At 38.2% G+C, this 14693-nt stretch overlaps 1 protein-coding gene across 1 annotated transcript; it reads left to right on the forward strand.

Annotated features, from left to right (window-relative positions):
* Positions 1–595: 595 nt before the first annotated feature.
* Positions 596–1720, forward strand: LOC141109823 (chemerin-like receptor 1). The gene has a single exon (XM_073601086.1). The coding sequence runs from the start codon at positions 596–598 to the stop codon at positions 1718–1720; it is 1125 nt and encodes a 374-aa protein (XP_073457187.1).
* The last annotated feature ends 12973 nt before the right edge of the window (positions 1721–14693 follow it).

The raw sequence follows: 14693 nt of genomic DNA on the forward strand, positions 1-14693 counted from the left end.
AAGCACCTGAACAACCACAACATACAGGGATATACAATGTAATACTGACATATAATCATACACATAGGTTGGACTTGATGGACTTTTTTCAACCTCACCTACTATGTAACTATTATGAACATTGATTATTTTTATAAGTTTAGTTCTTACTTGATCAGCTATGAAATCAATTGCCATAATTCATTACCATTGCCTTTTATTTGCTTATTGTGTGATTTTTCTAAATAATTTGACATTCCAACATTGATACCTTTTTATGTTGGGTTTACTGTATTTTCCATAAATTGAGTTGGCACTCTTGTATTGGGGATTCTAGAGTGTATTTAGGGTTTATGGTGAGATTAGTTATCTTTAAAATCCCTCTTGATAAAATAAGTAAAAATGTATACAGTATATGCCTTTATTATTTTGTTGACTTTGTGCTGTGCTTTCTTTCTTATCTGACACAAAAATTGCTCATAAAAACACATTTCCAGGGAAATTTCCCCCCCAGTTGGTTAGAGTGTTTCTTCACAAGTCTCAGTGTACCTTTGTTACATATTTCTTAAATTGTTTTAATTTTGCAGAGCATCAAACTTGATATCTGAGCCCTGATATGTCTGGAAGTATGGAGACCAACACCCCAGAGGAAACTTACACAGATCAAAAATTTGATATGACTTTAAATAAAATACTTAATGTTTCATACATGGTGGGTTTATCAGGAATATGTTTGCTGGGAATAACTGGAAATGGTCTGGTCATCCGGTTTGTGGCCTTCAAAATGAAAAAGACGGTCAACTCTGTTTGGTTCTTAAGTTTAGCTTTTGCGGATTTTACCTTCTGCCTTTTCCTACCCTTAAACATCACTTCCATTGCACTTGACTTTCACTGGCCATTTGGAACCTTCATGTGCAAGCTTAATGATTTTGCATTATTTCTTAATCTGTCTGCCAGTGTCCTACAACTCACCGTCATCAGCATTGATCGCTGCATCTCCGTAGTCTTCCCTGTTTGGTATCGGAACCATCGCACCGTGAGACTGGCTGTGAAAGTCGTTCTTGCACTTTGGATCATATCTTTACTACTCTGCATATCTTACTTCAAATATACAGATACATATAATGTCAGTGATACCATTGTGATGTGTTATGTAGATCGGTTAATGCACAATACACAAGTTATAATGAGATGTATCATTCTATTTGTTATTCCTTTTACCATCATTTTCTTCTGTTACACTGTCATCTTTTTGAGTATTCAAAGAAATCCCAGAGTAACATCTACCAAACCTTACAAAGTAATTGCAGCCGTCATCATTTCCTTCTTTATTTGCTGGTTTCCTTACCATGTATTTTCCATCATGGATTCATACGGAATGCTTATTGATCTTAGGCTTGTGGATTCGATAGCCTCTGTTATATCACCTTTATTGGCATACTCAAACAGCTGTGTGAACCCTCTTCTCTATGTCTTCATTGGCAAAAACTTCAAACAAAAATTCTGGAGCGCCATTAAATCTGGTTTTGAGAGAGCTTTCACCGAGGACACCAACCTGACAGATCCAAATAGACACAGATTTTCACCTGATCATGCCATAAGCCAGATATTTCAACACTTATTAAGGGATGATGTGGCAATGTTTGCAAATGTGTATGCTTTATTTATAAAAATAATTGTGGTTGAATACTCTAGGAGCCTGATAGACATGTGTAGTTTGTTTCATTCTGAATTTGAATAGTACCGAATTTCAACGAATCAGAAATAATGGAAAACATTTTTGGATGGAATTCGAATTCGAATCAATTCAAATAGTTTTCTAATCAATTTCTAATAGTTTTCGAATTCAAATAGTTTTCAAATTCCAATTCGAAAAGTTCTCGAATTCGAATAGTTTTCCAATTTCCAAAGAGAATAAAATATAATTGAAAATTTAATAGAATAGAAAAGGATATACCAGAAATTAAAATAATAGACTATAAAAGAGTAAAACAGAACAAAATAGAAAAGAAACAAATAGAAAAAAAGAATTCGATAGAATAGACTATAATAGAGTAGAAAAGAATAGAATTAAAAAAAACAATAAAATAGAATAAAATAGAAAGAATATAACTATTTCCCAAATAGAATTAATTAGAATTGTGAATAGAACAGAAAATAATAGATTAAAATAGGATGATAGGTATTTTCTTTCTATTCTAATCTATTCTGTTGCTTTTTCTATACTATTATCTTATTTTCTATTTTATTAAAACTCAAAGTTATATTCTGTTTTATTGTTTTTTTAATTATAAGCTTTTCTATTCTATTCTATTTGAATTTTCAGAAGATGGTTATATTCGTTCTGTTTTAATCTATTATTTTTTTAATTGTACTCTATTTTTTTCTATTCAATTCCATTCTATTCTGTTCTTTTATTTTCTATTCTATTTTTTTCTGTTTTACTCTATTAATTTCTATTACTTTATTTTCTGCTATATTTTTTTCCTCAATTATATTTTTTTCTATGCTATTACATTATTTTCTTTCTATTTTATTCTCTTTGGAAATTGGAAAACTATTCGAACTTGAAAACTATTAGAATTTCGAAAACTTTTCGAATTCAAAAATTATTTTAAATTATTTTATTCAAAATTAAGAAGATATGTCATAGATTAGACTATGTGACAATAGGCTGACTATTTGGGTTCACCTTGGTCACTAAGCAAACATTTTCGAGAATGAAGTTAAAATCCTTACATTTATATTTATTTATCAATCCTCAACTATCAATTGCAGAAAAATCAAATCAAAGAATTCCAGGAGGGTATACAAACACCATTTTAACATTAACTATAAAAATATAATCTTTATAGGTGTATATGAGTATAAGTGGGCAGGGTAGGTCTTTCTCCTCTCTTATTAACGTACATACAAAGCATTGGTGGTAATATGGATGCTAAAAAAATGTATTCAATGGTTTTTAATTATGTTTTTTTTGTGCAGTGTTTCTATTAAACATTGAAACTTATTTGCTTATAATGGATAAGTGGAGTTTCCACTTGGAGTCTTTTTATGGATAAGTGTATTATTAGTTCAGTGTCCATTATCACTTTAAATTTGGATATACATTTTTGAATTAGTTTTGTGTAATAAAACAGATTTCATTGTAACAATTTATATTAGACATGTGCACTTCGTATAATTTTTTTTTGGGGGGGGGGGTTTAGTTATTCGGGTCATTCGTTATGATCGCAATTCATAAATTTGTGAATTCGTAAAATCGTAAATTCGTGAATTTGTAAATTCGAAAATCTGAGAATAGGAAAGAAAGTCTGAAAATTCGAAAGAATAACTAACTAACTAACTAACTAACTAATAACTAACTATTAAATTATAGGTATAGGAATTTCCTTTCAAATTTGTCTGTTAGTGAACGTAACTAATACGAATTTATCCGAAGTTGCGAATTATCTTAAATAACGAACGCCACATCTAAACAAATGGAACGGAACAAAATAATAATAACCGCCCCAGTGTGAAAGTCTACTGCCCCGTACACACGGTCGGATTTTCCGATGGACATTGTCCGATCGGAGCGTGTTGTCGGAAATTCCGACCGTGTGTGGGCTCCATCGGACATTTTCCATCGGATTTTCCGACATACAAAGTTGGACAGCAGGAGATAAAATTTTCCGACAACAAAATCCGATCGCGTCAATTCCGACCGTGTGTGGCCTGTTCCGACGCACAAAGTGCCATGCATGCTCAGAAGAAATTCCGACACGGGACAGCTCGTTCTGGTAAACTTAGCGGTCGTAATGGATACAGCACTTTCGTCACGCTGCAATGTTAAAAATGGTTTAATACAGCGCACTCTCTTCTTCTTTATAATGTGACAAGAATTAAGTCGTTTTGATGCTCATATTCACACACACTTCTCACAAACTTCTTTCTTTACTATTTTTCGGGATTCCCTCAATATATTTTGATTTCTCACATCTGACAACATATTTTTTTTTTTTGACTTTAATGTAGAATCTTTTTTTGTGTTTCTCTTTTTTTTGGTGATTTTGATTTGTACTCCCGAAAATGTTTGTGTGTTTTTGGTGACAAGTTCCGACAACACCATTGATATGTTGTTCTATTCAATCTGTAGGAGATTGTTTGGTGTTGTTGTCCCTTGTTAATTTCACATTGTACTTTAGAAATGTACCTGAATCGTCACCAACAAACTGTCCTTTTTGCATGAAAACACACAGGAGAGTATAATTTACCTAAAAATATTTTATTAAGGGGTCACAACTATAAACAAAGAGGGAGGCAACGCTGGAGAAACTGCAGAAGTGGGCGAAGCCTTGGAACCCCAGGGCAGACATCAATTATTTAAAAGCAAAATTGGTGGCCTGAGGAGTCCATATCTAAAGGAGGGCAGTCTGGTCCAGAAGTCCCAGAGATCCGGAAAGCAGCAGATGACATCTGTGTCCCCAGGCTGTGGTCATACGAGAGACTGCATCTTCTGTCAGACCAGACTGAACCCAGGGCCATCACTCTCAGGTCTTCCTTCCACGCTTCCTTCCAGCCTTTGGCTGTGGTGGTGGAGTTGTGGCAGCAGGAGGAGGAGGAGGATCGTCGATCTCAATGACATCCGTCTTGTGTGTCAGTTCCCCACTCAACCCCTTACGTAGGACTTTATAAATCAGGTCCTCAGAGATCTTGCGTTGGCCCTCCTGCATGCCCTGCAATTTGGTGGCAGCCATGCAGGCAAAGGCCTCTTCAGGACTGGGGAAGGCTCTGAGGGACGCAGAAGCCTCCTGGATCAGCCTGTATGCTGAATCCTGCACAGGACTGGGAGTGGCCTTCCTGGCCCTTTTGTATGGAAGGCGGAGGGGAGGAACCTGAGACTCAGTCAGGCTGCGACTTGTCCCAGGCTTCTCTTGGCTGACACTTAGCCCCGCCTCCTCCTGGCTGCCACTAATCCTCACCTCCTCCTGGCTGACACTAATAATCCCCGCCTCCTCCTGACTGCCACATTCCACAGCCTCCTCCTGGCTGAGGTCTTCCTGTGTATGAAAAAGGGACATAGTTTTAGTTTTTTTTACATCAATCACACACAATTTTCACCTCCTGACTGCTGCAAATTCAATGTTAACAAATATAACAGACTATCCTTCTGAGCCCAGCATTTTGCATTTTTGTCCCAATTTTGGGTGCCCACTACTGTCTATTGATATGTAAAACACTTTTTTTAATCAGCAATTAATGATCAATAATAACATCTATAGTAAACATAATTTCTTTATTGCCCAGAAATCTGTAGAGGAATGCTATACCTGACTCCAGCTGGGCTCCTCCACTTCTTCCTGGCTGGAAGGCCCAGGTTGGACATCAGAAGCCTCAGCTGGGGTGGAAGGAAGTGTGGAAGGAAGAGTAGAGAGGGATTCCCTGACTTCAGTGTGGTCTGACAGAAATCGCAGTCTCTCATAGTACCACAGCCTGGGGACATAAACGTCATCTGCTGCAGCTCCGGACCTCTGGGAATCTGTGACCTTCTTGCGCTCCCTAAGATATGTGCTCCTCAGGCCACCAATTTTAGCTTTTAAATAAGGGATGGTTGTGTGGGGACCACCGGCTTCACCGGCTTCACCAACTCCAGCAGTTTCTCCAGCGCTGCCTGCCTCTTTTGTTTATGGTTATAGTGGGGGTGTCTCACTTGCCACAGACAGGGCAGCTCCCTGTACTTGTCACTGAACAGGGGCAGGAAATTGTGGTCATTGAACCCATCCATTTTCTCTGCAAGACACAACACAAGACAAACCCTAATGTCAGGCCAAACTCCCCTAATCTTGTTACAATATAGGCTTCAGTTTCGAAGCAGTATAGGCCCAAGTTTAGATCCTACCTTCATTAGCACGATCGGCGTCTCCGATGCTCCTTCCTCCGCTCACAGATCTACGTAACACACGCGCGTTACGATTTATACACACTGCGCATGCGTATAACTCCGCCCGCCCCTGACGTTCTTTCTATTCTATTCCCCGCCCCTTTTCGTTCGGCGCAGTGGAGGAAAAGCACATGGCGGATAGACAGCAGGATCGTGCTAAGTACAGCAACGAGGAGGAGGAGGAGGAGGAAAGGCCGGAGCCTGAAACGTCCCAATCCAGAAGGAGATTAAAGGACTCAAATATGTCCTTTGGGGAGATGTTGGAGATGGTGGACATCCTGAAGAGGGCCGACTATGATGGAAAGAATGGGCCTTACCCCAACCCCAATGTCCGAAAGGCCAAGATCATGGCGAAAGTGGTCAGGAGTCTGCACCGGAAATCCGGGGTACGACGATTGAAAGATCAGCTCAGGAAGCGGTGGTCGGACCTGAAATTACGAGAACATGAGCAGTACAGAAAGATCCGGAGAGTGCTGCAAAAAAGTAAGTAGTTGTGCTGTGTTCCTATTGTTCTTGTGTTTATTACGTTCGTGCTGCTCCATGTGCTTTTAGGAACTGTTGTACAGTTTAAAATGGCAACTTTCATGTTCATGGGCACATTATTCGTTCGGATCACACATTTTTATTTCGGACTATAAAATACCATTGTTTAGGCCATATGCATTTGGCCACCATTTTGAGGCCCTATACTTGTCTTCAAAGAATTGGGTTGTGTAGATGGCTTTGTTACTAGAATGAAATGCAAACTAGATTGTGTGTAAGGAGAGGACACTCAGCAGTTGTTTTCACATCTGGACACTGGAGCACTAGTGTGGGACCCCAGAACACCATTTTTAGTAGGGGGGCCACACAGGTGCTCCAGTGTATACTATAGGGGGGGCTACATCTGTGAAGCTTGTACTAAACAGGTAAAGTATTGAAGCTTGACAAAGGCCAATAAAAAAGCTACATCTTGGAACTCGTCTAAAATAGATCATTGTACCCCACTTCCAAGCAATGTTTCATCTTTATAGTTCTGCCATCAAATATCTGTGTGCTAATTATACCATTTTTGTTTTACATAGGGGAGAAAAGACTCGGAGGACACCCCTCATCCCAGGAGACCAGAGCCCCCCCCCCGGAAGAAGGGGAAATCCACCCAACACAAGATGAGCAGGAGGAAGAAGACGTGGTGGAACTAGTCACCACAACAGGTGAGTGTCTGCAACCACAGGCTCACGTAAAAGATGGATGGCGGCATTTTTTTTCGACCTAATTTATTTTGGGTTTCCTCTCTTTTTAGGTGATCGTGAGGTTGTGGATGAAGATCCTTTCACATCAGAAAGTGCCCAGATCGTGATCGGGGAGATCATGGGGTGTAATTTACAATTGGAAAACATCAAGCAAAACATCAATGATGTTATTCCAAAATATAAAAACATCATTGATGTTTTGGGGCGAGTTTAAAGCCCCTCCAAATCACTTTCTTCTTTTGTCTGCTACAATGTGCGAAATGTTTTTGTGATTTTTCCCCAAGCCAAATTTGGAGGATGCACACAGTGTGTCAACATGTGCTATCTGCCATCACTGGAGATCAATGGACGCATTTTGGGGGTGCAACCCCTTCCTCAATAATAAAGTAGCAGTGAGGAAGGGCTTTCTCCCCCAAAACACATCCCTTGATCCCCCGTGATGGCAGGTCGCACATGTTGACATTGTGAAATTTGTGTGCATCTTCCAAATTTGGCTTTTCCAGGGGTGATTTCCCCCCATCTAAACGCAATATCAAACACAGTTCCTAAATACTCATGTCTGATATTGCCTTCAGGTTCTACCAAATGTGAACTTTGTAAGATCAAGATTTGTGTCTTTCTTGTGGGTTTAACACAGGCCTGTTTTCTATAAAATGGACATTTTGATTTTGGATAATGACACCACAAAAATTGTTATACAACAAACATGTTGGTTTGTCAGAAAAACCTTTGGTAAATGCACATGTGATTGTGCAGGTATTAAAAAGATTGCTCATCAAGAATGTGTGGATTATTGTCTCAACGCTACAACACTTTTGGGGTGATGTAATTGTTGTTTTATGAGAAAATGGGGCTTATTTCCTAAGGGCAAATCCACTTTGCACTACAAGTGCAGTTTCAGTGCAGTTGCAAGTGCACTTGTAGTGAAAAGTGTCTTTGCATTTAGTAAATAACAGCCAACAGTGCTTTGTATAAGGTTACACGATCACGCCATTTTCTGGACTCCACACATTTCTGTCAGGGTCAGCTAAAACAAACACAAACAGTAAATGTCCACAAAGAAGAGCCTGGGGGGAGATGCCTGTCGAGAACTTGAGGTCCTGCAGACTTCTCCCTGTGGCCAAATACCGCAGGGTAGCGACCAACCTCTGCTCCGGAGTGATGGCTTGCCTCATGCAGGTATCCTGCCTGCTGATATAGGGGGTCAGCGAAGCCAACAAACGGTGAAACACGGGGTCCGTCATCCTGAGAAAGTTCCTGAAATCATCAGGATTATTCTCACGGATCTCACGGAGAAAAGGCATATGAGAGAACTGGTCACGCTGAACCAACCAATTCTTGGTCCATGAACTCCTCCCCACCCTGTTCATGGACTGGACTTGTGTCAAGGTCAGGACCCCAACACCAAGCCCCCGCACAGCACGAACTGTACGAGAAGTACGCATACGAAACATGGCTAGAAAACGGTCGGCTGCTCAGAACGAAGTAACAGAACGCACTGAAGAACAGCAAGGCTTGTGAAGAGCGACCTGAAAAACAGCAACGAGCGGGCAAGATCACACAGAAAACTCTGATACAAACTGACTGCACGCACTGAAGAGCAGATACAAACCCACAAGCACAAACTGAACCGCAGAAAACGATCTGAAAGCCACGAGTCTGAAAAAGCGCGAATCGTCTCTCACCAAACTTTTACTAACACGAGATTAGCAAAAGGAGCCCAAAGGGTGCCGCGCTTGGTTCTGAACCGGCCTTTTCTAGTCTCGTCGTACGTGGTGTACGTCACCGCGTTGTTGGCGATTGGAAATTCCGACAACTTTGTGCGACCGTGTGTAGGCAAAACAAGTTTGAGCCAACATCCGTCGGAAAAAATCCTAGGATTTTGTTGTCGGAATGTCCGAACAAAGTCCGACCGTGTGTACGGGGCATACGACTCACATTTATCACTTATCACCAGTGTTATTAATATAGTGACAGTGCATATTTTTAGTCAGTTCACTCTATTTGGGCCCTCAGATTCCTTCTGCATTGAAAAAACAAAACGGAAGGCGCGCCCACCTAGTGCATTACCACTTAATAAAAGTGGGTACTCACAAAGTCAATGAGCCATAAAAATACAAAGTGTATGGACATGCACAGGAACACAACACGGGGTACCGCTGCAGCGTTTCGGGGGGCACACCCCCTTCCTCAGAGCCTAGCTTTTATAAAAATAAATAAATGACTATCAAATTATCATTGGTAATGCAATAGGTGAGCGCGCCTTCCATTTTATTTTTCCTGTAGTTTCCTTCGGATTACCCCATCTGAGGAAGGCAGCTTCCACCCAGTCTTGGGATACCATTTTACTACTACTATACCTGTTGCCCTCTACTTCAGAAGACCTTTTCGTGCTGGAAGTGACTGTGTTTTTTCCTTCTGTATTGAATTGTATTGTAACTGTACTGTCTGCCCTTGAGATGTAAAGCGCTGCGCACACTGTTACCGCTATATAAATCCTGTATAAAAATAATAATAATAATAATAATAATATTAGTTTAATATCACTTTGATGGTCAGCAAGTAAGAGTTACCTTTGACTAGTATATTTCTTGCTAATGCAATTTTACTGTGTGATTTCAATAAATAAATAAATACATTTTATATCAACAACTGGTCCGTCTTTTAAAATCCAGAGGGGTCACACAGTGCCTTGAGCACCAGGTTTTTTCTCTTGTATAGTGGAACCTTGGATTACGAGCATAATCTGTTCTAGGAGAATGCTTGTAATCCAAAGCACTCGCATATCAAAGTGAGTTTCCCCATAGAAGTTGATGGAAATGAAGATAATTTGTTCCGCATTGACTTCTATTGCATGCAATACCGCATGTGGCCAGAGGTGGGGACGCCGGAGAGCCTCGGAAATACTCGTGGGCAGCTTGGCTGAACTCAGAAACCCTCGGAAAGGCTCGGAAACACTCGGGAACGCAGTATTTCTGAGTGTTTCTGAGTATTTCTGAGTGATTCCGAGTATTTCTGAACGGCTCTGATCTGTTCCGAGTATCACTGGCACCCCCGCACCTCTGGCCAAATGCAGTACTGCACACCCCATTAGGTTGAATTCTGCTCGTTTTGCGAGACAACACTCGCAAACCGAATCAGGTTTTAAAAAAAAAATTGTTCGTCTTTCAAAATGCTAGTTAACCGCATTACTTGTTAACCAAGGTTATACTGTATGCTACATTGGATGAGACGGACCGTTTGTGGTACACACACTGCTAATCCCTGTTCCATTATTGGCAAGTAAGAATTACATCAGATAATTTCACAGGGCAGCAAGTCTAAAGCCTCATACACACGATCAGAGTTTTGGACAAACGTTCATCCGTTTTTTTATTGCATGCCAATCTCATGTCGAAAGTGAAGATGTTACTCATCATACGAAAATTCTCGAATGACAGAATTCAACTTCAGTAGTGACGTAATATGTTGAATAGTATTCTTCCGTTTCTGAGCATGTGTAGTCTTGCTCTTACGATTTTTTTTGGGGACGAAAACCGTATTTATCAAACTAAATTCAGACGTTGTGTTCACATCCGCCAAAAATGTTATAGTCTGCACATCCAGATTTTGTCGTAGAGAAAAAATCATCCGAAAAATTGGAATTGGCTGTCACAAAAGCACCTTACTAATGAAAGTTGGCAGATCGTTCGTCGGACAAAGTTTTACTTCCGATTTTCATATCACCTTAACACTATAATCCTGCCTGCAGGAGCATTGAAGTAGGCTCATCTGTGTGATTCTCCAATCACAGGTTGAGTCCTAGACCAGGCCCCATTGCTATGCTTCACTTAAAGGGTTTGTAAACCCTCGTGTTTTTTCACCTTATGGATTAAGGTGAAAAAACACCTGGCAGTCACTGGCCCCCCAGCCCCCCTCGTTTTACTTACCTGAGCCCCTTCATCTCCTCGGCGGGGACGCGCTCTCCTTCTCTCCACGGGATCCTGACTCTTGATTGGATAGATTGATAGCAGCGCAGCCATTGGCTCCCGCTGCTGTCAATCGAATCCAATGACGCGGGCGCCAGGGGGCGGGGCTGAGTCTTGCATTCATGTCTGTGGACGCAAATGCTGGACTCTACCCGAAAGGTAACCCCCCTAGGAGAAGTGGAAAATCCAGCCGTTTGTACGCTCCATCAGACAATTATTGTTGGATTTTCTGTAGACAAATGTTGGATGGCAGGTTTTAAAATTTTCTGCGGACAAATGTGTGTTGTTGAATTTTCCGAGCGTGTGTACATAAGTCTGTCAGATAAAAGTCCAAAGTACAAACACGCATGCTCGGAAGCAAGGACGAGCCAGAAGCAGTCGGTCTTGTAAACTAGTATTCGTAATGGAGAATTAACATTCGTGACGTGGCAAATTATGAAATCTCCAAATGCAGCGCACAATTCTCTTCTTCTTTATAATGGGATAATAATGAAGCTGCTTTACTGGTGATACTGATGGAGTTATGGCAAACAAATTTTCAAAGGCTTTTTTTTCTAGTGATATCAAGAATAATATTATTTATGCATTTATTTTATTTGGGCAAGTTACCACAACACCATTATGCCGTAGTTTTTAAGATCAAAGATACAGCTATGTTGGTGTCCCTTGTTAATTTTACATTGTATTTTTTTTAAATATAACTGCCTTTCCTTGACTTGTTCATTCCCTGACTTAGTTGGGGTAGGTAGAACACTTTGGTGGGGGTGGGTCAGCCATGCTTCTTGACCTTTGACCTTTGGGGACACGCCTACTGACCTTTGACCCTGAGTCCTAACCTTGTTCTTCATCGGAAAACCCTAACCATAAACCCTAACCCGAACACTAACCCTAACTCTAACCCTAACCGTAACCCTAATCCCTAACCCTAACAAATAAAATTAGACATGCTATCTGCCAATAGAATTTAACCAAAAAGTGCATTCTATACATCCAAAAATATAGAAAATATACCAAATCCAATCATTATTCAACCAAAAAAATAATGTCAAAGCAATAACTCCAAGGCCAATAATAAATAACACGTTATCTCCACCGATTCCGCAACATGTCTGATTGATGAATGGCCATTCAGAAACCAACTAAAAAGTGCGAAATGAAAAGCATAAATCAACACTCATCAAACTTCTACTAACATGAAATTAGCAGAAGGAGCCCAAAGGGTGCCGCTAAAAAGCTGAAAAACCATGTAGTACGTCACTACGTTCGTAACTATTGGCCGACAATTCTTTGCCGTTTTGTATGCAAGACAAGTTTGGGCCAACTCCCTTCGGACAAACATCCACGATTTTGTTGGCCAACAATCCGACTGTGTGTAAGAGGCTTAAGTGATCAGAATTCAAAATCTTTTGCTTATCAAAATTATTCCATTATACAAATTCAAAATAATGTGTTTAGCTGTTGATTCGGGTTGAGACTTTCTCAACTCTTTGTGCCTCTTCAGTTTTCTTCTGCTACAAAAACAGTACAGCTAGACTACTTTGTGAAAGGAATAAATATGAGAAGCTCAGCTGTCATTTAGTGTTCTAGCTGTCGCACTGTCAGCAACAATTTTTCTTACATAGTTACATAGTAGGTGAGGTTGAAAAAAGACTCAAGTCCATCAAGTCCAGCCCATTTCTTCACAACTTATCCTCTTTGATGACTGAGGAAAGAGATAATCCATGTAATAATCAATGCTAAACATCGCTTGGGTCTCTTGCACACAATACTCCTGTTTGAGCATCTACTTTTTCCAGACTTTTTTAATGTATTTTTGAGCAAATTTGCACACATTTCCACGCATGCACAGAAAGCTTGCTACCTAAATGTCAATGAACACTTTGTGCGAATTTGGGCGCAAATGTACACAAATGCGCGCATTTTTGAGCGTGAGTCGTAAATTACTGACCAAAAATGCAGATTTCCTTTTTTTTTTTTTTTTACTGAAGAATACACGGCGCTTGTTTACATGCCTGTGTGCATAGGCACATTACAATTAATTTAGCTCAGTGAAAAAAAAAAAATGCTGTGCTGCGCACTTTCAAGCTGTACTTTGCAAGAGCCCGTAGCCTCCCTGGCGGTATGATTATGTCAGATTTTTTTAATCTCAAATAGACATGTGCAGGATGAAAAAATTTGTTTAGTTTCATTTCTTTTTGATTCATTATTTAACTAAATTCGTTGCATTCGTTACATTCGTTTTCGGAATTCGTTTCATTTCGTATTCGAATTCGAAAAAATTTGACCGCATTCGAAAAAATTCGACCGTATTCTAAAAAAACTATCAAATTCCAAAAAATTCTACCACATTAGAAAAAAACGGTTAAATTCGAAAAAATTCTACCACATTCGAAAAAATCTATAAAATTCGTAAAAAATTCTACCGCATTCGAAAAAAACATTAACTGAATTTGAAAAAGTAAACTATATATAACCATTTTGCGAAATTTGAAATTCGTAAAGAATGAAATCGAATTCCAATAGAAAAGATTAGGATAGAATAGAAAATATAAAAGAATAGCATAGAAAAACAATAGAACAGAATAGAAAAAAATATAATATAATAATATATTGTATTCTAATCTTTTCTATTCGAATTCCAATTCATTCTGTAGCAAATTCCAATTTCGGAAGATGGTTTTATATATATATTATATTTTTTTCTATTCTGTTCCATTGTTTTTCTATGCTATTCTTTTCTATTCTATTCTAAACTTTTCTATTCGAATTTGAATTAATTCTATGCAAAATTCGAATTTCGGAAGATAACTTCTAAAATTAGAATTTCGTATAGAATGAATTTGAATTTCAATAGAAAAGATTAGAATAGAAAATAATAGAAATAGAATAGACTAGAAAAACAATAGAACAGAAGAGAATAAAATATAATATATATATATATTATATTTTTTTCTATTCTGTTTCATTGTTTTTCTGTGCTATTCTTTTTCATTCTATTCTAAACTTTTCTATTCAAATTTGAATTCATTCTATACGAAATTCGAATTTCGGAAGATGGCTTCTGAAATTCAAATTTTGTATAGAATGAAATCGAATTTGAAAAGAAAATAATAGAAAAGAATAGACTAGCAAAACAATAGAACAGAACAGAATAAAATATAATATATATATATATATATATATATATTATATCTTATTCTATTCTGTTCTATTGTTTTTCTAGTCTATTCTTTCTACTCTATTCTAATCTTTTCTATTCAAATTCAAATTCATTCTATACAAAATAGAAAAACAATAGAACAGTAGTACAGAATAGAAAGAAATATTATATATATATATATATATATATATATATATATATATATATATATATATATATATATATATATATATATAATGTATATATATATATATATATATATATATATATATATATATATATATATATATATATATATATATATATAATGTATATATATATATATATATATATAAATAAAACCATCTTCCAAAATTGGAATTTGGTACAGAATGAATTCGAATAGAAAAGATTACAATAGAATATTTTATATTTTTTCTATTCTGTTCTAT

Source organism: Aquarana catesbeiana, linkage group LG10 (assembly GCF_042186555.1).
Source record: "Aquarana catesbeiana isolate 2022-GZ linkage group LG10, ASM4218655v1, whole genome shotgun sequence".
Taxonomy (NCBI): Eukaryota; Metazoa; Chordata; class Amphibia; order Anura; family Ranidae; genus Aquarana; species Aquarana catesbeiana.